General features: G+C 41.0%; 1 protein-coding gene across 1 annotated transcript in view; it reads right to left on the bottom strand.

The window, feature by feature from the left end:
* LOC149165353 (uncharacterized) overlaps window positions 1-24,762 on the bottom strand; it is a 210,325-nt gene that overhangs the window by 92,984 nt on the left and 92,579 nt on the right. The window contains exon 4 of the mRNA XM_089431122.1: window positions 23,513-23,558. Coding sequence (XP_089287248.1) covers window positions 23,513-23,558 — 46 coding nt within the window. The remainder of the gene's footprint in view (window positions 1-23,512; window positions 23,559-24,762) is intronic.

Here is a 24,762-nt window from a genome sequence, read left to right as displayed (position 1 = left end):
ATAGGGTAGGGATGGTAATGTAAGGAGCCGACAGGTTTGATAATGCTATAAGACAGATTTAGTTTAATTAATTAATTCGATTATTAAGTTTTTTATTATTAAAATTTTTAATTTTTATATTTTATTTTTATTTTTATTAAAAAAATATTATTATTAATGACTATTAGCTTATTTAATAGTTGTATGTTGACATTATTAATACTTAATTATCTTGTAATGATACTAATGTTCTAAATGTTTTTTAATAATGAAACTAACTTGGTCTTATTTATATTACTAATTGAATATTAATTATATTTTTCAAACTTTGATTTAATAATTGTTAGAACTTTAATGTTCTAATGTTAAGAGTAATATTATATCTATATTAATTAATAATTATTAAGGTATTTTGTTAATGAAGTTTCTCAGTTTAGATGCTAGATTAATATTATGTATTGATGTATAAAGTTTTCTGGTATTTAATTAATCCTAGATTGGGTTAACTAAGGTTTTAAATAAAATTAAATGAGTTTAATCTTAATAAAGTATTTAAGGATTGAAAGAGAAAGGAAGGGTTCTTGATTATTTTTATTTATATTTATTCAGAAATTATTTTAAAGATTTTAGGGATTGGTGGACCATAAGGAGCATCTAGGAGATGGTAGAATCCCCTGTTAGCGTTGGGATCCAATTATCACTAATTTTCCAACCATTATCACTAATTTTCCAACCAATAACCTAAATCGCGATGATGGTTGGAAAATTAGTGATAATTGGATCCTAAATTGCGATGATGGTTGGAAAATTAGTGATAATTGGATCCCAAGGCTAACAAGGGATTCTACCATCTCCTAGATGCTCCTTATGGTCCACCAATCCCTAAAATCTTTGAAATAATTTTTGAAAAATATAAATAAAAATAATCAAGAACCCTTCCTTTCTCTTTCAATCCTTAAATACTTTATTAATATTAAACTCATTTAATTTTATCTAAAACCTTAGTTAACCCAATCTCGGATTAATTAAATACTAGAAAACTTTATACATCAATACATAATATTAATCTTGCATCTAAACTGAGAAACTTCATTAACAAAATACCTTAATAATTATTAATTAATTATAGAAATAATATTACTCTTAACATTAGAACATTAAAGTTCTAACAATTATTAAATCAAAGTTTGAAAAATATAATTAATATTCAATTAGTAATATAAATAAGACCAAGTTAGTTTCATTATTAAAAAACATTTAGAACATTAGTATCATTACAAGATAATTAAGTATTAATAATCTCAACATACAACTATTAAATAAGCTAATAATCATTCATAATAATAAAAAATTTAGTAAAAAAAATATAAAGAAAAAACAATTAAAAATATAAAAATTAAAAATTTTAATAATAAAAAACTTAATAATAGAATTAATTAATTAAACTAAATCTGTTTTATAGCATTATCAAACCTGTCGGCTCCTTACATTACCATCCCTACCCTATCCTCTATTTATTACCCATAAACCTCTGACTTTTTCACATATCTAATCCTGATGATGAACCACAGAGGTTGGTTCAAAACATCGATACATAAAATCATGAATGCGATGACTCCGGAAGACATCATCACACAAAAAGGTACTAGCCTTTGGGGATGCTAGGGCAAGTTTTGATCCCGAAGCTAGGGCTTGGCTATCTCACAACTCCACTGTCGGAATGGCCTCAAATTTGGAAGAGGACTTGAGAAAACACTAGTGCAGAAGACCCTAGGAGATCAAACTTTTAGGATGGGTAGTTTGCCGGGAAAACGATGCCCTAGGTGACCCAACTTGGCTAGACTTGGAGAAAGGTGAAAAAGATATGTTTTTAGGTGACCACCTCTTGGTAGATCAGTGCCTTAGTCTTGGGAGAATGGAGTCTATGATGAATATGAGTGAGGATCTTTGATTCCCAGTCAAGGAGGCCTCAAGATCACTTTGCTAGCCTTATAGGTCAAGGGGAAGCAATCTTGCAGCTTTTATACTTTGATGTGCAAAGGAGATGGCTTATCAAGGTCAATTTGTTGATAGAATTACGCCTAGTGTGAAAATTCTATCACTGCAACAACTGATTTACTTCTATTTATTGCATCATAAGTTATTCATGAAATTACTTCAACAAACATTAAAATAAATGTTGCTGCAGATATTACACCGTAATACAGAAACAAACATATGCACACATTGACACAGTTATTTTGGACTAATGTCCCCAGAAAAACCAGTGTGGGAAAACTGGTGCAGCAAGGGAGGATTTTATTATTCAGCAATTTTATTGTACAACAGGGTGCCAAACTGGCTTACCCACAGAGAGACAAACTTCCAGCACTTTTCTAAACCCAACGTCAACCCAACTAACCTCTGCGTGGCTCTTAGACCCTCTGCGTCAGCCCCTGCTTGACTGTGTCAGCCCTAGACCTCTCTGCATCACCCACGCATGCCCAGTTAATGATTCCGCAGTCTCCTGCTGCCTCTGCGTCTCCCTGAAATGCCCTGTGTCTGCCTAAAAAGCCTCTGCATTGATCTCTAGTGGTTGATCCTGTCTCTCTGTTCCGTACTCGCTGTCTCCGTTCCGTACTCGCTGTCTCCTGACTGCTCACTAGACCACTGGTTCAATTTCTCAGCTAACCCCGCTCCAGAAATTGAACTGACTGGTCTCCCTCAGTGTGTTCTCCAAGTGCCCCTCAAGCCTCCTCTTATACTTTTTCTATTGACATTTCAACGACCGAGATTAAGTCCCTAATCAGCGGCTAAGATTAGATCTAGCTTGATCCATGTCTTTTGGACCATTCTAACAGATTCATATTAATACACATTAATATTTTAATATTTTAAAAATATTAATTATTTTAATATCTCCTGATCTGTTTAGAATCTTCCCAAACCCTTTCTGGGTATTGGAGATCTAAAGTGCCCCAACCTCTCCACCAATTTTCGTGGCTAGAGCACATCTAATGCTACCCCAAATCAACACTCCCTCTTAGCGAGGATTGTGCTCTAGCAATACTCCTCACTGAGTATTACTCTAATCATTCGACATCGGTACCTATGCTGATGCTAGGCCTTCCTGCCCAACATCCTCTGCACTGCTACCTCCTGTACTGCTGCCCATGACTCTGCTACTACCACTGCTGCATCTGTACGACAGCTCCCTTTGCATCCGTGCTGCTACTGGTCCTTTCTCCCAACACTGCATCTGCACTGCAACTTCCTCTGCATCTGTGTTGTTGTTGGTCCTTTCTCCCAACACTGCATCTGCACTACAACTCCCTCTGCATCTGTGCTGTTGTTGGTCCTTTCTCCCAACACTGCAACTCCCTCTTCATTTGTGCTGCTAACACACAACTTCTGAAAGGGGTTCTTTACCATCCCCATCTTTTCCCTGAAGTAGTCAAATTTTGACTTTCCAAGGGCCTTGGTGAGGATATCTGCCACTTGTTCCCCCGTAGGAGTGTAGCTCAATTGTACAACTCCTCGTTGGACACAATCTCTGACAAAGTGACACCGGATATCAATATGCTTTGACCTATCATGAAATACTAGATTCTCAGAGAGTTTGATGCAACTCTGATTATCACACATGATCCTAGTCGCCTCCATATTTCTTCTGAATAGGTTTACCAGCAGTTTTCTAAGCCATATGGCCTCACACGAAGCTGTGCTTGCTGCCATATATTCTGCCTCAGACGAGCTCAGAGCCACGAACTTCTATTTCCTACTGCACTAGGAGGTTATTCCTGATCCAATGTTGAAACAGTACCTAGAGGTACTTTTCCGATCCACTGAACTTCTTGCCCAATCTGCATCAGTAAATCCACTCAACCTGATATCCTTCCCCTTGTTGTACAAGAGCCCACAATCAATTGTTCCCTGTAAATACTTGAGAATGTGCTTGGTTGTTGCCCAGTGAGCCCTCTTTGGTTCCGCCATGAACTGACTAAGGGTGTTGACAGCGTAGCAAATATATGGCCTAGTATTGACTAGATACATCAGGGACCCTATGAACTGTCGATATAGGGTGGGATCGACATCCTTGTCTTCTGATGCATCAATCTTCTTCCAATTGGTGATCATTGGCATAGCCATAGGTCTACGGTCACCCATCCCAAACCTTTTCAGGATTTCTGTAGCATACCTTCCTTGCCCAAGGAAGATTTCACTTTTTTGCTGCCAAACTTCCAACCCTGGGAAATAGTGCATTCGTCCCAGATCCTTCATATCGAACTTTGTGGCTAGATTCTTCTTATAGTTTTCAATGAGTCTGGATGATCCTGTCAGGAAGAGATCATCCACATATAATACTAAGATAAGTGGCTCGCTCTCTACGACCAGATAGTAGAGATTCGGATCTGTGTCACTCTTGACAAACCCCATCTTCTGCAAGTAGCCATCTATTCGACCATACCACGCTCTTGGTGCTTGCTTCAGCCCATACAAGGCTTTCTTCAGTCTGCATACATGAGACTTCTTCTCATGAGTTTCAAAGCCCTCTGGTTGTTCAATGTATACTTCTTCTTCTATTACCCCATTCAAAAATGTCGTCTTGACATCCATCTGATGGATCTCCCATCCCATCTGAGCTGCAAGAGATATCACGGTCCTAATAGATGTATACCTAGCTACCGGGGCAAAGGTTTCCTCATAGTCAATCCCTTCCTTTTGAGCATACCCCTTAGCCACAAACCTGGCCTTGTATTTTTCAATACTGTCGTCCGCAGCATATTTGATCTTATAGATCCATCTTGAACCTACCACAGATCTATCTTGAGGCCTTGACACCACCTCCCAGACATCGTTTACCATTATGGAGTTATACTCCTCCACCATCGCATCTAGCCAGACCTGATGTTGAGCTGCCTCCTTGAAGTTGGCAGGCTCTCCATCCTGAGCTACTAACGCCTGATACGTCTCTGGCTGTTTTCGCTTCCTTTTACTATTCCTCGGCTCTCCGATGAAGTTCTCTGCATCATGCAGAATCTAACGAAGTTCCTTGCTGGTTCTTCCTCTGCCAACAAGTGCTTCTGTTCGCTCCTCTTCCTCATCCTGAGAATCTTCCTGATCTGAGGAAGGATTCTTCACTTCCATTGGTTGAAGAGACATGACCAACAGATCTTCTTTCGACTACTCCTTGGAAGGCATTTCGCGAGATCTTCTGAAAGCTCTGTCCTCCATGAACTTTACATCTCGTTGTACTACTACCTTCCTTCTCCCTGGAAGATAGATCCTGTATGCCTTAGCGTTCTCGCTATATCCTGCCAGATACCCCTTTTCTGCAATCTGATCCAGCTTCTTCCTCTTTTCTTCGAGTATGCGACAATATGCCAAACTCCCAAATATCCTGAAATGTTTGACTTCAGGGGTCTTCCCAGTGAAGACATTTTTTGGAGTAATCTTGCCCAATTCCCGATGAGGAGTCCTGTTCTAAACATAGACAGTTGTGTTGCATGCTTTTGCCCACAGGAATTTTGGCATATCCTGATCATACAGCATGGCCCTAGTTGCTTCTACAATAGTCCTGCTTTTCGTTTCTGTGACTCCATTCTGCTCCAAATTGTAGGGAGTTGTCCACTCTCTTCTGATGCCCTCCTTAGCGCAATAATCAGTGAAGTCCTTATCGACACATTCTCCACCATTATTTGAGCGCAAGACTTTTATTTTCTTACCTGTCAGATTCTCCACTAGAGCATTGAACTCCTTGAATCGACAGAAAACCTCATCCTTGGTTTTCAGAAAATAGATCCAAATTTTCCTCTAGTGGTCATCAATGAAGGTAAGGAAATACTCGGTATCGCTGAGAGCTTTGACGGACATAGGTCCGCAGATATCTGAGTATCAATCCTAGTACACTCTTGGCCCTGTGGTTGCTCCTAGGAAATGCCACCTTGGCATACTTCCCTAGAGCGCATCCCCTACATACATCATCTCGTTCCGTACTCAGATCAGGAACTCCTGTTACAGTGCTCCTGAGAATTCGCAGAGCTCCATGGTGCAAGTAACCCATCCTTCTGTGCCATAGTTCATTCAAGTCTTTGTCCCCATGATTGCCTATTAGTGCAATTGGAGATTCTAGTTGTAATCTATACAACCGATTACTTTTGATCCTGATCTGCACTTTCTTTTTCCAGCTCGGGTGTTTGACATATACCTTTTCCTTGATGAAGTAGACGTCATAGCCCTTGCCTTGTAGTTGTGACACAGAAAGTAAGTTCATCCCCAATCCTGGCACATGCAGCACATTTGTGGCATAGAACCGCTCTCCCGATTCTGTCTGAAAAACTATGGTACCCTTTCCTACTAGAGTACACTTTACCTTGTTCCCCATGGTGATCTGAAAGTTCATCTTCTCTTCTCGATATTCTGAGAAACACTCCCTGATTCCCGTCATATGCCACGAGGCTCCACTATCTATATACCATACTTCTAATGATGCAGCACTAGTCATGCACGCCACTTCTTCTTCCAACCTGGAAGCCAACATAGAGAAATCGAAATCTCTCTCTCTTGTGCAATCTTCTGAAAATCTGTGAGTCCCCTGAGGTGAATGCCTCTGCATCGTGGTCTCGACCCATAATTGATTTGCCCTTTCTGTTTCTGATTACTTGCTCTGATACCATGTGAAAATTTTATCACTGCAGCAACTGATTTACTTCTCCTACTTATTTCATCATAAGTTATTCATGAAATTACTCCAACATACATTAAAATAAATATTGTTGCAGATATCACACCGTAATACAGAAACAAACATATGCACACATTGACACAGTTATTTTGGACTAATGTTCCTGGAAAAACCCAATGTGGGAAAACCGGTGCAACAAGGGAGGATTTTATTATTCAACAATTTTCTTGTACAATAGGGTGCCAAACTGGCTTACCCACAGATAAACAAACTTCCAGCACTTTTGTAAACCCAGCATCAGCCCGACTGACCTCTGCGTGGCTCTCAGACCCTCTACGTCAACCCCTGCTTGACTGCGTCAGCCCTGGACCTCTCTGCATCACCCACACAGGCCCAGTTAATGACTACGCAGTCTCCTGTTGCCTCTCCATCTGCCTAAAATTCCCTGCATCTGCCTCTCCTGCCTCTGCGTTGATCTCTAGTGGCTGATCTCGTCTCTCTATTCCGTTTTGCTATCTCATCACTGCTCACCAGACCACTGATTCAATTTCTCAGCTAATCCCGCTCCAGAAATTGAACTACCTAGTCTCCCTCAGTGTATTCTCCAAGTGCCCCTAAAGCCTCCTCTTATACTTTTTCTGTTGACATCTCAACGGTCAAGATTAAGTCCCTAATCAACGGCTAAGATTAGATATGGCTTGATCCATGTCTTTTGGACCATTCTAACACAGATTCATATTAATACACATTAATATTTTATTTTCCCTAAGTTTAGACTTAGCGACTCCATTAAAAATATTAATTATTTTAATATCTCTTGATATGTTTAGAATCTTCCCAAACACTTTCTGGGTATTGGAAATCTTATGTGCCCCAACCTCTCCACCAAATTTCATGGTTAGAGCACATCCGATGCTATCCCAAATCAACACCTAGGAGATTTCGTTCACATTACATGGCCCATATATTGAGAGATGCTATAATAGAGACAAAATTCCACAACTTTAAGCAGTAAATGCATGTAGCAATTAGCCCTAGAAATAGCAAAAATCCCAGTCCAATGTATATGACAATGTAAACAAGAATAACATTAAAAGCATGTACTTACATGTAACAGCATATATCCAACCATCCACAATTGACAAAAGAGAAGCTCCAAGAGGATAGACCAATATCCACACATCAAAATTCATCCATAAAGTTCCAATTCATCCTCTAGAAAAAGTGTGAAATTCTCAAGAGAGAGAAAAGATCTAATCCAAAGCGATGATGAGCAAATGAGTTCATCTCACTTGTATTTATACACAACTTAGGAGTTCGAATTAGCCTCCTTGGCCTACATAAGCCCCAAAAATAAAATAATGTTCTAATAATTCAATTTTTGGTAACAAGCCCACCAAACTAGCTCATAAATGAAAACGTAAGCCTCTCAAGAGGTCAAATAATAATCTACGCATGTTGTAGGGCTTGCTAAGAGGCCCAATGAGGTCCATGGGTGCCACAATGAAGAATAGGACCCTAAAAAGCGATGGACAAGGGGTTGGCCCCTTGTAATAACCTATGGTGCCCCAAATGGCATGTGGGGGCACACAAGTGTCCTCATGGATCTCCAAAAAAATCGAAGATGCATGTAGATCACCTGCAAGGGCTAAGATGATGGTGTAGGTGGTGCCACATCATCGTGCAATGCCTGGATCATCTACCAAGTGTATGGTGTAAATCTGGGGCTAGTTGGGCATGATGGATCAGGTGCATCTTCCTCGTCCAATGAGTGAACCACAAGCAATCTCTGAATGGCTGTGGGGGTCCATGAAGTGTTGTATGTTGTTGTGGAGGCCCATGGCTCTCACAACACACCCTACAAGTGCCAATGTAGCCCTCTGAAGGATTAGGACCCCGTATAGGGAAACCAAACCCAAAATTGAGACCATCTGCAATCCTGCATAAGATCCAAAGCGTCCCCTAGCCTTCCAATACAACAAGTCGTTAGAGAAATCGAGTAAATGAGCTTACCAAATCATGGACCACAAGTGGGGACTTCATAATGGCCTGCCCTTCCATAATGGGCTTCAGGATGTGCCAATGTCCCCTAAACTCCAAATGGCATTAACCAGCAATCCTATTAGGTGGTTTCTCCTTCTAAAGGGGATGATATAGTCGGGTTACATCCTTCAAAAGGTGGTGGCATGTGACAGATAGGTGAATGAAGTAGGGGATGAGAAGGGGCAACCCTGGGTCACACGCTGGGGTATAAGAGTAACTAATAAGAGGGAAGCCCACACTTGGGTTTATAATGCATAGGAGGGAGCAATCGTGGTATATGAGATGCCCCGGCCTTGATTTTTCCACCCTTCTTTATATGCCTTTTGCCTTTTTATAATATTCTTTGATTAACTGCTCAGGGCTCAAGGGGTGAGAGCATGATGTATAAAATATAGCAGTGAATACCCCCTTTTAAGGTGGGGCAATCCATTGCCCACCAAGGGTTGGGATAAATCATGGGTACCTATATGATGAAGGAGATTCATAGAACTTGTAGGAACCGGGGTGATAGCCATGATGATGGGGTAGAGCTCATGTATTGGCTTTTGCCCACGTGCTAAATGTGTTTGTCCCGGCCATCTTTTGAATTTTGTGGTACATTTTTCTGTTGAATGTGGCCATGTATGCTTTTATCTTTCTTTTTAGCTGCATGAACCTCCGAGCTTCATTCCAGACCATGACCCAAGGTGTGGGCAAGGGGAAGGGGCATGCTAACCCTATGTGGACCCAATGGCGGAATGTGGACCTAGGTGGGAGAAATCATTAATGGGATAATAATGAATGGAAAGAGGGTAATATAAGCGGATAAGGGAGCGGGACCACGCAACCAAAATCGAGGTTTCCCATGAAATACCATCCCTGGAGCCAAATGTTCAGTAAAAGAGATCCCACGGGACTAGAATCCAAGGTTAATACCGAAAAGGGGTCTAGGGGACAAGAGCACAGACCTAGCCCATTCTTTGCGTCGAATCCCCACATTAATCCGTGCCCAAAAGTGTCCATGATAAGCAAACTACAATACTCAATTTCCAAATGACAAGGCATAACTTTAGGTTTGGGAGGCCCACCTTAAAACATACGATCATGGCAGATGGACAAGGGACCACATGGCTGGCTCAAGTGGTGGAGAAATGGCACAATGAGCTAGTTGTTGGCTGTCGGGTAAGGACCATCTTGGAGAAAAATTTTCTCCTAGGGATATTACCCACAAAATGGTGGGTAACAGTACACTTATATTTTGATGCAATAACAAGACTTTGGGGTTCATATGTGGTCTCTTGCTTCCATTTTCATGGTATGAGGGGACGTCCTCAGTTGGACTATCCCACTCTTGAGGATAAAGCGGAAGTACTCACACATTTGTTTTTCTCAAAGTCTTATCATTTGGATTAATGTGCAGGGATCTCCCAAAACTTGACTTGTGACAACAATCTACTTCAAAACTACTTTCCCAAATTTTATTTTGAGCTTCTATTGAAATACATCAACTAGCATAAATCATATTGTTGACTAGTCAAGGATAGGGGTCATACTCCTAATCTTTGGTCTAGTTCTTGTAGATTTCTTGTAAATATTGTTTTGCAGTTTTTCCACCACCATCCCTGATCATTGAAGTTTGTTTTGGCAGAGATATAACAGCCTATTCAAGGATTTTTTGGTTCTAGGCTATCAAATCTGAAATTTTTTCCTAAAGTTTGCAGGCTGCCAATTGCCCTCTTTGAGCAGAAATTTCACTTAGTTAAGTGCCCTTGGGGGCTGCCTCCTCTGCCTGGCCATGAGCATTTGGGAAACTGTTTTTACTATCAGTCCTAGCAGTGAACAGTTAGAGGCAGATTACCCTTGTTCCTTGAACGAGTCTCTTCATCTTAAGTGGCTGATTTTTGACAAGTTCTTCAACAATTTTCGGACTTGTATTGAGGACCCTCTTGTACCTCTTTTCGACATTAAATAGTTGTAAAATATCCTCACTATTTTGTTTAAGGGAAGGATCATCCCATCTCAAAGATTTGATATTATTTGTATAACCTTCCCTAAAGTATTTGAACCCTTCCTCACTATAAAAGAGGTTCTTATTTTGTAGCATCATAATAATAAAAGTGACATTAGCTTGGGGAATCATCCACTTGGCATACATTCCCTTTCTCCTTTTTGGGAGAAGACTCTCTTCTTGTATGGTTTTTCTTCATTGGCTTTCATTTCCTTTTTTAAAAGATAGTTTTAGTACTGTTAACTCTCTCTTTATTTCATTTGCAAAAGCTAATATCTCATGGTCACATGCTAATTGTTCATTTCTCATTTCATGCCATCTAGTTGCAATTTCATTTACTTGCCTTCATTTGGTTTAGTTGCAATTGTTTCAATTTTGGAATCTCATTTTGAGCACATCTACATTTGAAGCAATTTGTGCTAAGTTCATTTATTTGCAATCTAATTGTGCACTTTGGTTCATTAGCTCATTCCATTTACATATTGAAGCAACTTATTAGCCTATGACCTCATGCAACTTTCACTTGGATATTTGTCATAATATACATTTTTCATTTCAAGGCATTTGAATTGGTATTTTAAGCATTGAGCTAATTCTCCTTCATTGTTTCCATTGAGTTATTGGTACATGTTTTATTGAGCATCATTATAAAGCTTATATCATTGTTTTATCTCTATTGGAAGCACATTGTTATCAATATATCTCTTTGGATACATTTCATTAAAACTTAGGCATTTTACTTGCATACTAAATTAGGCTTGCATTGCTAAAATCCACCTCCAAGCATAAGCTTGGTTGAATAGACATTCTAGAACAAATTTTTCTGATTTTTCTTTCACTTGTGTACGGAGTAAGGTTAAAACACGTGACCTCGCAGTTCTCTTGGTGGCTCAGTCCCCTTGTAGGAATGAAGGCACGTGGATTGCAAGGATCTTGGGAAGGGTATTGTTAACAATGGACTTGTGCCTCCTTAGCCCATCTTCCTTGCAACTCACCCCAATCTTTACCTTATTGTTGTTGAAAATGTAACTAGTTTCGGTCTTCATAATTGTTGTACTCATTTCAATATGTATCCTATGTAACAAACAAGAAAAGAAAAGAAAAGTTATTATTATTATTATAGCATGGGTCCCATGCTCATTATTGATGGTCTTCTAGGTAAAAGCATGTTCTTCGTGCTTCTAGGGTTTGTTAGGTCCTAGGATTTATTCTCTTAAGTCAAAGGAGTCAACATCATGTTTATAAGACCCTACCAGGCAAAAATATATTTGTAAAAAGAAATTTTTTTTAGTCTAGAAAGTCCTGGAAACTCCAAAGTACAAGTCAGCCCTGGGAACATCAAGTCGGCCTAAAGGAGGGAATTCGGCCCCTTGAGAAAGCTATATAAAGAAGTGATTCGACCTCATTTGGACTCACTCACTCCACTAGTTCGATCTATCAAGCAAGAGTTTGATCTGAAGCTAGGAAACAGGAAGAAGAAGAGCAAAGGTCTAGGAGAAGCTAGAAGGATGAATTTTTTGTTATTTGGGCTCAATCTCTCTCACACGTGCGATATTCTAGGGTTTCTGAGTTGCAGGAAGAGGCCAAAACTGTAGGTCCAAGTTGCAATAAGACGAAGTGCAGAATTTTGTAGTTGGAAAGGAAGAAACCCTATATTGACCTCGTTTACCTTGGGAGAGTTGTCTTGCTCTTGGAAGGTCTCAGGAGGAGGTTGGATTAGGGTTTCCAGAGAAGCTGCAAGGCCGAAATTGCAGGGTCAAGTTGCAGGATGAGTTGTAGTATTGAAGTTGGTAGGTCGAAGTTGCAATATTGAAGTTGGTAGAAGCAGAATCAAGGAAAGACTTGAGGAAGGGTTGACTTGGTACTAAGAGAAGGATTTGTTTAGGGTTTGGGTCTTTGTATCTAATTTGAAGTAGATTCTAAGAAGAGAAGAGTTTTCGGGTTTTGCCCTTGGAGGTGTTCTTCCCTGGCTGAGATCCTAATATCTGTGTCCATTATTGTTGTTATTATTGTTCTTGATATTGTTTGATGAATAGATCTAACTAAAGAACATAAAAAAGATAAATAAGATTCACAAGCAATTATCAAGGTTAAGGAAAATAAAAGTAATAGCTGCCACATTGCATTTTCCCACTGTTGAAAGAATTTGAAGGAAGATTTTTCACCATAGATTAGGCATTTAATTAAATTAACCAAGATAACCTACATCTCACATAGTCTAACTGGCATCATCTCTTTTGCATCAATTTGATTTGAGGGATTTTACATTTTACTTACAATATCATTGTACTTGTTATCTAAACTTATGCTCATGGCTATTTGATGTTGTTATATTTTACTTGAGCATTTCTTTCCAAATACAAGCTTTCCATTCTTGCAAGTTATATCTTTAATTTTACTGCTCACATTTTAGTATCTCTTGTATTAATATTTGTTTGGCATTTTTCATTCTTGCAACTTATTGTATCTTGAAAGACATATTTTACATGCAAGTATTGTGATTTCCTTTTGAGCATATTATTTCTTGCAAGTATATTGGCACTAGTCTACTCACATATAATTTTCTTGTAGGATTTATCTTGTCGAATTTATTTGTTTTATCTACATTGTTGACATCCATATGCTCATAGTTATTTGAACTTGCTTATCATTTATTTTCTTTCAAATTATCTTTCAAGTTGTTGAATGGTGAATGTTCTAATCAACTAACTCGTAGAACTTGTTACTTTAATAAGCCTTTCCTTTAGAATCTATCCTTAGGGACCACCCCCCTTAGCTTTAACTAGGAGAGATCCTACACAGGGAGAGTTGGGATTAGGTGACAACCCCTTCTCTGAGCTTTGCCACAAAGGCCACACCTAGTGGGGTTGAGGATTTTTCTCACATTAACTTAGGTGTGTAAGCGAGGCGGCAATAGTACCTTTTGATCGAAATCCCACCTTCGTCCATGTGCTCTTGTCGGATGGGTGAGAAACATATGATTAATGCAAGTAATATAGACATAATGGCATGTCATCGGCTAGTGGTGGTTGTCAAGCGTTGCATGGTTGGTCGGCTGGATGTGAAGAATAGGAGAAACGTTTTCTCCTATAGGGTTACCATTTTGGTGGGTAACATTCCTGTTACGACTCAAATTGTACATTAAAGTGATGAAAGCTCCAACTCACGCCATACAATTTGAGTGGAACGTTGATAGGTCACAATCAACTCGGCAGCCTACCTTGCCTCTTTAGGCCAGCTCTCGTCCAGTTTCGAGAGGGGCTCCCTTGAAGATCACTAGGGCTTAAATTATTGGACAAAAGAAATCAGCCATATGCACACCATAGGAATTTGGATATTGTCTCAAATATTCCATTATAATAAGGAGGTATCAATACAAACATGGAAGTCAATTGGGGTTATCTCGGGTGGTTGGGCCAAATAGTGGTTATCTCCCCCACCTAGGTGTTAGTTTTTGGTAGCATCGGAAGTGCTCTAGCCTTGAAAATTGGTGGAGAGGCTAAGGCACATGAGTTCTAAAGAACCCAGAAACTATTTGGTGAAATTCCACCCAAATTGTATTTTATTAAAATAATTAATATTTTTAATGGAGTTCCTAAGTCTAAACTTAGAGAAATTAAAATATTAATGTGCATTAATCAAAATATGGCTGAGAATGATCTAGAAGGTAGATCAAGTCATGTTTTAATCTTAGCCGTTGATTAGAGACTTAATATCGGTCGTTGAAGACTCAACAGGAAAAGTATAAAATGGAGGCTTCGGGTTCATTTGAAAACACAGAGAAAGAAAGAGAGAGAATTGATCTAGAGTTCGATTTTTTTGAGCTAGGAAGCTGAGAAATTCGAACTAAGTGATCATTCAGCAATAGAGGGCTAATAAGAATCCAGGAGAAGGACTTTACGGAGAATACTGACAAAGAGGCGGAGAGAGCTTGCAGAGAGGCAACGCAGTAGCCGAGAGAGATGACGTTGGGCCAGTATGGACCCATGCAGCCCTGACACAGAGCCAGAAGGACCTACGTAGAGCAGAAAATCAGCCTGTCATGTAGAATCCAGAATTGTCGGGAATAGTCGAAACTGCTGGAATAGTCGGGATAGCTGACACAGAGGGCAGAAGAGGTGACGCAGGACTGACGCAAAGCCTGAAAGACCAACACGGGTCTACGTAGGGTCAGCACAGAAATAGCCGGGTTTAGCCAATCTTGTGTCGGATCAGTCGGAATTCTGCTAGGTGAAGTGAGGTAAAACTCACTCAGATTTTCCGCCAGTATTTTTCTCTGTAAGGGATTGCTAGATAAGCATCCGAGATTTGTATTTAGATATTTCTCCTACATAATAATAAACCCTCAAAAATGTTGCATCGGTTTTCCTGCATTAGGCTTTCTCGGGGATTATTGTGTCCAAAGTGTGTCCTATGTATCTTTTTCTTTGCTCTGTTTTTTGTTTCATGAGATCAAATATTTAATTAGTGTAGGCTGCAGAAGTAATTTTCTTCAGTATTCAGAAGAATAACTTAATGAATATAATTAAAATCAAGTAGGTGAAGTAGATTCAGATTTACTGCAGTAGGGGTTTCTTGAGTGTAGGAATTTTCACATGGTATCAGAGCACTGATTTTGAAATAGGAAGAGCAGATCCAGTGCTGAGCAGTGAGGCCAATAGTTGCATTTGGCAGCAATTCGAATCCCCTTGAAGGGATTGCGCAGTCCTTGCCGGGAAGCAAATCCGAGGGAATCTCTCTCTGAGTGAGACGACAAAGAGGTACAATTTCCAGTTTATGAGTTTGTAGAGACAGAGGGAGTGACGCAGAGCCTCAGCGCAGTGCTTGAAGGGCGTAGTTTCTGTCGGGGCAGAAATCTGCCGGAAAAGAACAAAGACACGTAGAACGGGAATTTTCTCCTCAGAGAACTTTCTGCCAAAAAGTTCGAATTTCTCTCTTGTTGAGCAGTTGAGCAGTGTTGAGCAGTGACTAGAGGAGTCAGTTCGACAATTGGGCGAGATGACATCGCATGGACTCAGAGATCAGGACAGGTTGGACGGAGCCTCCAACTATGTCATATGGAAGACCAGAATCTTCGCTGTCCTAGAGGAATATGATCTCAAGACCTACGTCAAAATGTTGTAGTTGTTCCTGCTGACAACGATCAAAAGAAGAAATACAAGGCCGAGCAGGGGAAGGCAAAGAGGCTCATTCTCAATGGAGTTCGAGATCATGTGGTCTCACACTTGCAAGGCAAGGATATAGCCCAAAAGATGTGGGAATCCTTGTCTTCTTTGTACAAAGGCCCTTCGAAACAGTGGAAAATGTATTTAGAGCAGAAGTTGTAGCGGACATTGATGCAGAAAGGAGAAGGGGTGAACCTCTATCTTCAGCGTCTTCAGGACACTAGAAACCAACTTGCTGTAGTGGGGTCCACTCCTCAGCCAACCGCGATGGTGAGGATAGCCCTGAATGGAGTCTCGAATGAATGGCAAGTTTTCGTCCAAAGCATATTGGGCAGAGAAAAACTACCTTCATGGGAGGAGATGTGGGCGGCTCTTCAACAGGAGGAGTTAAGGAGGGACCTAGTGAAGGTCAACCTCAGTGGCAACAGTGGGAGTGGCACAAAGACGAAGGAGGAGGAGGAGAATGCAGCATCGAAGGGACAGCAGAAGCCGAAGCGAAAGAAGGACATTTCGAAGGTGAAATGTTTCAGTTGTGGTGAGATGGGCCACTATGCATCCCAATGTCCTTTGAAGAAAAAGGATAAGGATGAGAAACATGATCCTAAGGCTGCTTCAGCAAAGATTGACGAGGATGAGTTTGCCATGAGTGCCCACGCATCTCCAGGAGGGAGATGGGGCGATATTGAGTTGTAGTCGGGAGGACTACATGTGGGCAGGATCCTTGAGGAGTCCACCTCTTGGATCAATTCCTTGCTACAGGAGCCCAAGATTCAGCAGTAGCGAGATAACCTTAGTGTCAAATGATGCAGTGGAGTGTTTGGAGGACAGATGCAGTAGCTTGGGAGCAGGACTGATCAGCGCAGAGCAAGGTTGGTAGCAGTGTAGTTGGCACAGTGCAGAAATCAGCAATGGCGCAGAAGATTCAAAGGGTCAGCAGCAGTCAAACTCCAACATTCATTGTATTATGCTGAACACAGTTGAGTTCAGCTAATTTTGGATGTTTTTTAGTTGCTTCTCTCAACAACTGAGTCGCAGTACAGATGCAGTGTTAGCAGTGCCAGTGCTAGCAGCATAGCAGATGCAACATTTGAGAGGGAGTTGTAGTACAAATGTAGCAGTGGCAGTGGAGTGGCAGTGTCATGGGCAGCAGTACAGTAGCAGCAGCAACACAATGTTGGTGGCAGCAATAGTGTAGAAAGGAGGTGCTTCAGAAATAGAGCAGCATGCAGGTGGACATTGTTGCTAGAGCACTTTCCTCGCTAAGAGGCAGTGCTAGTTTTTGGTAGCATCGGAAGTGCTCTAGCCTTGAAAATTGGTGGAGAGGCTAAGGCATATGAGTTCTAAAGAACCCAGAAAACGTTTGGTGAAATTCCACCCGGATTGTATTTTATTAAAATAATTAATATTTTTAATGGAGTTCCTAAGTCTAAACTTAGGGAAATTAAAATATTAATGGGTATTAATCAAAATATGGGTGAGAATGATCTAGAAGGCGGATCAAGTCATGTTTTAATCTTATTGTTGGAATTTCTAAGTCTAACCTGTTAGAAATTCTTCCTATACTATCTGGTTTATTTCACCTACTTGTTTAATTACTTAACAAATTATTTACCATGTAAATACTGAAAATAAACACAAGCACAGTATCAACATCTACAGATCATCAACTGAAATAAAACAAGCACATGAGTGACACCGTTATTTTTGGACCAATGTCCCTGGAAAAACCCAATGCGGGGAAACCGGTGCAACTATTCAAAGGGTTATATTATTATGCAGTTTATCAACTAGGTGCCTAAACCGGCTCACCCGACAGAGAAAAATATATGGCAGCAATACCTCTATAATCGGCAACAGGTATTCAGAAAACCTGTCCCACGAAACCCTCTCCGGCACAACTGAACCTCAGTGTTGGCCCTTCTGGCCACTGTGTCAGCCTCCTGCTGACCTGCGTCAACCCCAAGACCCTCTGCGTCAACCCTTTGAGGCACTGTGTAGCCTCTGGGAGCCTCTGTTTCACTCCCTCTGCCCTCTGCATGGATGAGGCAGCCTCTCTGCCTTTGCGCTACCTCTGCTGGGCTCTGCGTAGCCTGGACTGACTGTTTCTCTCACTCTCTCTGCTTCTGTGCTAGTCTCCCAGTATTGTCCCTGCCTCTCTGCCTTGTACTCACTGCCCCTCACTGTTGATCACTGATTCACTTTTGCTTAGCAACCCCGCTTTAGCAAAATGAATGACTGATCACTCTGGTGTGTTTTCCAACTAACCCTCAAACCTTCTCTTATACTTTTCTCATTGGTCCTTCAACGGCAGAGATTAAATCTCTAATTAACGGCTAAGTTTAGATTAGGCTTGATCCATGACTTTTGGAACCTTCTAACCCAGTTTTATATTAATGCCCATTAATATTTTATTTTTCCTAAGTTTAGACTTAGGAACTCCATTAAAAATATTAATTATTTTAATATCTCCCAAACCGGGTACAATCTGTCCAAACCATTTCTGGGTCTTGGAGATCTCATGTGCTTTAGCCTCTCCACCAATTTTCATGGCTAGAGCACATCTGATGCTACCCCAAATCAGCACTCCCTCTTAGCGAGCACTGTGCTCTAGTAATACTCCTCACTGAGCATCACCCTGATTATCCGGCATCGGTTTCTGTGCTGATGCTAGCCCTCCCTGTCCAACATCCTCTGCACTGTTGCATCCTGTATTGCTGCCCATGGCCCTGCCACTACCACTGTTGCATCCATACGGCAACTCCCTCTGCATCTGTGTTGTTGCTGGTCCATCCTCCAAACACTGCATCCCCTTTCATCATGTTGCATCGTGCTACTGAACTACAACTCAGTTACTGAGAATTAAGTAACTGATCCACCCAACTTCTGACATCCCTGTTAGGCTAGAAACACTCCCGATGTTGAAGCTCCCTCTGTCGCTAACAAGTGTTCCCTTTACTGACCTCTGCGCTGCTGCAACAACTCCCTGCATCTCGCACTGTTGCACACCTCTATGTGACATCTTGCACCGTTGCAACACTTTCGTGCCTCTCGCACTGTTGCGGCTTGCTAGCCTCGCGGTGCCCGGGGACTCCTGCATTGTAGCACTCTCTGTCGCCTCATTCGCATCCGTCTCTAGACTCTCTACCTACATCCACCAGTCCTACTACTCTCTTCGGGGCTCCCGTAGCAAGGTATAATCCAAGAAGTTGGGTACCTCAAGGAACCTGCCCCTCATCTCCTGTAGTCCTCCTGACTACAGCTCGATGTCTCCCCACTTCTTCTCAAGTGGCACATGAGCACTCATGGCACAATCGTCATCCTCCTCAACTTCTTTCTCCGCCTTTGCTGGCACTACCTTTGAGTCAAAGGCCTCTCCCTTACTCTTCTTCCACGGACACTGGTTCACAAAATGACCCAATTCCCCACAATGGAATCACTTGACCTTGGAGAGGTCCTTCTTCTTCCTCTTCTCCTTCTTTCCCGCAGATGCTAGAGTTGCATCCTCTTCCTCTTCCTTCTTGATCCTAACCCCTTTGCCGCTACTCCCCGCCTTGGTCAGTCGTCCTGTCCAGTATGTTCTGGATAAATGTGTCCCAATCCTCGGAGATTGCGTTAAGTGCAGTCCTTACCATAAATTCTTGATCCGGCGTGGCCCCTATAGAAGTTAGTTGGTCACGGATCTCCTTCAACCGACCAAGGAAGACATCTATCTGCTCTCCCCTTCTGCATCTGGTATGACCTTAGCTGATTCTCCAGGAGCATCTTCCTCTGCACGGAAGCATGCTGGTACAATGTTTTCAAAGTGTCCCACATCTCCTTTATTGTTTCCTTCTCGGCAATATGTGGTACCACATGATCCTTAATCCCATCAAGGATGATGCACTTTGCCTTAGCCATTGCCTCCTTGTACCTTTCATTAGCTACCGTGTCAACTGGGATAGCCATCACTCTCAAGGTGAAGCCCTTGATACGATGTCTGTCTATAGAATGGACAAGATCCCGACCTTCCAGACCACAAAGTTGGACGCTCCGTCCAGCATATCCTGATCTCTCAGCCCATTCACGGCCATCTCGTTGCTCTTCTTTCAACACCTACGAGTCTCTCTACTTCCCTCCTGGAAGTCCTCTATTCGACTCCTGCTAAGTCTCTCAACTTCCCGTCTAGAAGTTCTCGGTTCGACTCCCTCTAAGTCTCGATTTCCCTTTTGGAAATCCTTCTGCCAACGTCAAGTTGCCCCACTCTGATCGTTTGTGCAACTGCAACACTGATCCGGATTCCTTGGCTAGAAATCTCCCTCAATAGCAACTCCCTCTACCTTGGTCTTGCCCTGTTAGGTATCGTTTTGACCACAGTCCCCCACCAGCTTTGCTCCGCAAACTACCCACAGCCTCCTAAACCCCAGCAACTGAAGGATTGAGCCACTTGGCTCTGCGCAATCCCGACACCACAAATCAGCTCCCCAGCCAACTATGTCAGCCCTCCTGGCCTCTGCATGGCTCTGCGTGAGCCTGATTCTGCCTCCCTTAGCCTCTGCGCTACCTTTCTCTGGCCCAAAATGATGATGCAGTCCCTCTGCGTCACTCCTTCCTCTATCGCCTTCTACAAGGATCAGCGTTGTCACTCAGGACAGTTGAATCTGCTGCAAATGCTCTACTCAGCTGATGCCTTCAGTTTTCTTGTGATCTGCAACCACGCTCTGATACCATGTTGGAATTTCTAAGTCTAACCCGTTAGAAATTCTTCATGTACTCTTTGGTTTATTTCACCTACTTGTTTAATTACTTAACAAGTTATTTACCATGTAAATATTGAAAATAAACACAAGTATAGTATCATCTACAAATCATCAACTGAAAGAAAACAAGCACATAAGTGACACCATTATTTTTGGACCAATGTCCCCGGAAAAACCCAATGCAGGAAAACTAGTGCAGCTATTCAAAGGGTTATATTATTATGTAGTTTCTCTAGGTACAACTAGGTGCCTAAACCGGCTCACCGACAAGAAAAAATATATGGCAGCAATACCTCTATATTCGGAAACAAGTATTCAGAAAACCTATCCCACGAAACCCTCTCTAGCACAACTGAAGCTCAGCGCTGGCCCTTCAAGCCACTGCGTCAACCTCTTGCTGACCTGTGTCAACACCAGGACCCTCTGCGTTAGCCCTTTGAGGCACTGTGCAGCCTCTGGGAGCCATTGTTTCACTCCCTCTACCCTCTGCGTGGATGACGCAATCTCTCTGGGCTCTGCACTGCCTCTGCTAGGCTCTACGTAGCTTGGACTGACTGCTGCTCTCGCTCTCTCTACTTCTGTGCTAGTCTCCCAATATTGTCCCTGCCTCTCTGCCTTGTACTCACTGCCCCTCACTGTTGATCATTGATTCACTTTTGCTTAGCAACCCCGCTCTAGCAAAATGAATCACTGACCACTCGAGTGTGTTTTCCAATTGACCCTCAAGCCTCCTCTTATACTTTTCTCGTTGGTCCTTCAACGGCGGAGATTAAATCTCTAATCAACGGCTAAGATTAGATTTGGCTTGATCCATGACTTTTGGAACCTTCTAACCCAGTTTTACATTAATACCCATTAATATTTTATTTTTCCTAAGTTTAGATTTAAGAACTCCACTAAAAATATTAATTATTTTAATATCTCCCAAACCATGTACAATCTGTCCAAGCCATTTCTGAGTCTTGGAGATCTCATGTGCTTTAGCCTCTCCACAAATTTTCATTGCTAAAGCACATCCGATGCTCCCCCAAATCAACACTTATCCGTTGATTAGAGACTTAATCTCGATCGTTGAAGACTCAATAGGAAAAGTATAAAATGGAGGCTTGGGGTTCATTTGAAAACACACACACAAAGAGAGAATTGATCTAGAGTTTGATTTCTGAGGCTAGAAAGCTGAGAAATTCGAACTAAGTGATCATTCAGCAGCAGAGGAGCAATGAGAATCTGGGAGAAGGACTTTCTAGAGAATACTGACAGAGAGGCAGTGCAGTAGCAGGGAGAGCTGACGTTGGGCCAGTCTGGGCCCACGCAGCCCTAACACAGAGCCAGAAGGGCCTGCGCAGAGTAGAAAAGTTGCCTGTCACGCAGAATCCAAAACTGTCGGGAACAGCCGGAACTGTCGGAACAGCCAGGGTAGCTGATGCAGAGGGCAGAAGAGGTGACGCAGGACTGACGCAGAGCCTGAAAGGTTGACGCAGTGCCAGCGCAGAGATAGTCGGGGTTAGCCAGTCTTGTGCCGGATCAGCCGGAATTCTGCCGTGTGAAGTGAGGTAAAACTTACTAATATTTTCCGCCAGTATTTTTCTCTGTAAAGGATTGCTAGATGAGCATCCTAGATTTGTATTCAGATATTTCCCCTGCATAATAATAAACCCTCAAAACTGCTGCACTGGGTTTCCCACATTGGGTTTTTCCGGGCACTGTTGTGTCCAAAAATAAGTGTCCTATGTATCTTTTTCTTTGCTCCGTTTTCCGTTTCATGAGATCAAATATTTAATTAGTGTAGGCTGCAGAAGTATTTTGCTTCAGTATTCAGAAGAATAACTTGATGAATGTAATTAAAATCAAGTAGGTGAAATAGATTCAAATTTGTTGCAGTAGGGGTTCCTTGAATGTAGGAATTTTCACACCAGGTTCAATTCCCTGCAAGTGACATGATGATGAGAAATATCGTTGTAATGGCTATATGCCTATGAATATGGTAATATTGACCCTCACTCTCGCCCTTGGGCTGAGAGAAAGGATTTCCCTTGAAAACAGATCGATACAAACATGGAAAAAATAGATAAAAAACTATCAAAACATCCTTATATATTAAAAAGGCAAATGAGGATCTAACCGCCTGTTATGTTCTGTATGACCAGCCATGGCAGTTACAAAAGAAACAGTGACCCTCACCAACAGCTGCAGATAATGGCAGATAGCCAAAATCTTCATAACTTTAGTCTTGACAACTATTCAGTACATTTTCTCAAACAAGAAGGTACAAAACATTGGATATATCTAAAAGCACCACAACTGGCTGTTTTAACTTTAAGGTTTTAAGGTAACAAAAAGAGCATAACTTGATATTGATGATTTGGGATTCATCAGAAACCACGATAAAGAATTGTTGCAAGCACTGAACAATACAAGGAGGAAAAGACTTCAAAGCCTCTTTTACTTTCTCAGATAAGTATTACTGTTGTCACTTTTAAGATCATTTTATATGGTTTAGCTCTATACAGTATCCATTAGGAATCAAAACAAAAATGAAAATCTATGACTTACCACATAACTCTATTTCATTCTAGCCTTATGGTTGTCAAAAATAAATAATAGTAGTTTTCCAGTGCCATTGGTATTTTGGGCCAATAAAGGTTAATAATTCCAAGTTTACATGTTTCTCCCTATTCCTGAAATACCCAATTCATGATTAATAATTCCAAGTTTACATGTTTCTCCCTATTCCTGAAATACCCAATTCATGAAACAGATCGGTATGGTGGAAATCCAAAAAGAACACAGAAAAAGTTACGAAATCCTACAATTGCAATAAAATGGCTGAAAAGAAGAAAAAGGTGACAGAATATGGATAAATATATTGAACTAAAAACCACAAGTTAAAAAAATATCTTTTAACTTTCAATAATATCAGAAAACAAGGAATGCCTACCTGCCAATCCAGCACAGGTGGCAGAGAACAGCATTATAGGAGGAGCCTACATCACACCATGATACTATATGTCAACCAAAACTTACAAGAAAATTAAAGAACACCAGAATTCAATTCGAGTTTTTTGTTATAGTTGTTGAGACTTGAGATATACATGGTGATAAAAAGATTTGCCACTAGATATTACCCTTCTTAGTAAGCAAAATATAAATAAGCAAAAATTAACCTAGAAAAGCCTTGAAGCCTTGACTTTCAATATTTTCAATAATGAAGTACAGGTCAAAAAGTTCATATCTCAAACGATTATGGAAAACAAAACAACGTTTATGTCTTCACATGGTCACTTCAAACAGTGCATCATGTGAGAAATAAATGAAACTGAATTTGAAAGAAATCCAGACACCCACATAATTTGAAGGAAATGATATTAAGTGAATAACCAACAACAAATGTCTGTAATCCAATAACGTAGTGTACTTGTGTTAACTAACACGTCCATGACAATAAGACAAATCATATTGTAAGCTATAAATTTTGAAATTCTGACATCAAGTTTTCTCACCCACTGTTGTAGTTCCAAAAATGTCAAGGCATGTCCAGGTAACAACACTTTGTGCAAAGCCATGACAAGGCCCCATGTACTTTAACTGTATTTATTACCAATATTTTTACATAGGTGCATCTGTTATCATTGTAATTATTGCAGATCTCCCTTGTCATATTTTAAGATTGAGTGAACAAATAATATTTTCACTTGTTCCTGTCCCTGTAGACTGCCAAATGTCAGTGTCATTTACCTAGCATGGTAACCATCAATATTACATTTGACAGTGAATCTATTATGCCACAAAAAGAATTGATGATGAGCATGGAGAATTTTCATGTTAACTGTATGATGCAATGATTGCACATGGGGAACATTATGATTTCTAACAATCAAGTTTTTCTTGGATAGAGATGCCTTTTATTGATTCAAAGGCATGCTAATACCACTTGCTGAAAGATGAAATATTGCACAGGATGTCATCTTGGAGGTAACAATAAAGTTGTAAGACATTTCTTAGCTTTGTTGTTGATGTTGGACACTGAGAGGTCCCATATGGATATAATGTTCTTCTTCCATCCCTCCAGCATTATGTCTTGTCCTTTCATTGGAACTTCTCCCTTCCTCTTCCATTTGCTTACCATTGTGTTCATGGTCAGAACTGTCCATTTCCTGCTCATCTTCCTCCTTTTGTCTCTTTTCCTCT

Source organism: Pinus tabuliformis, chromosome 5_1 (assembly GCF_031772625.1).
Source record: "Pinus tabuliformis cultivar Carrire ecotype Pingquan chromosome 5_1, CPIR1, whole genome shotgun sequence".
NCBI classification, from domain to species: Eukaryota; Viridiplantae; Streptophyta; class Pinopsida; order Pinales; family Pinaceae; genus Pinus; species Pinus tabuliformis.
This window is presented reverse-complemented; position numbering and strand designations above follow the sequence as displayed.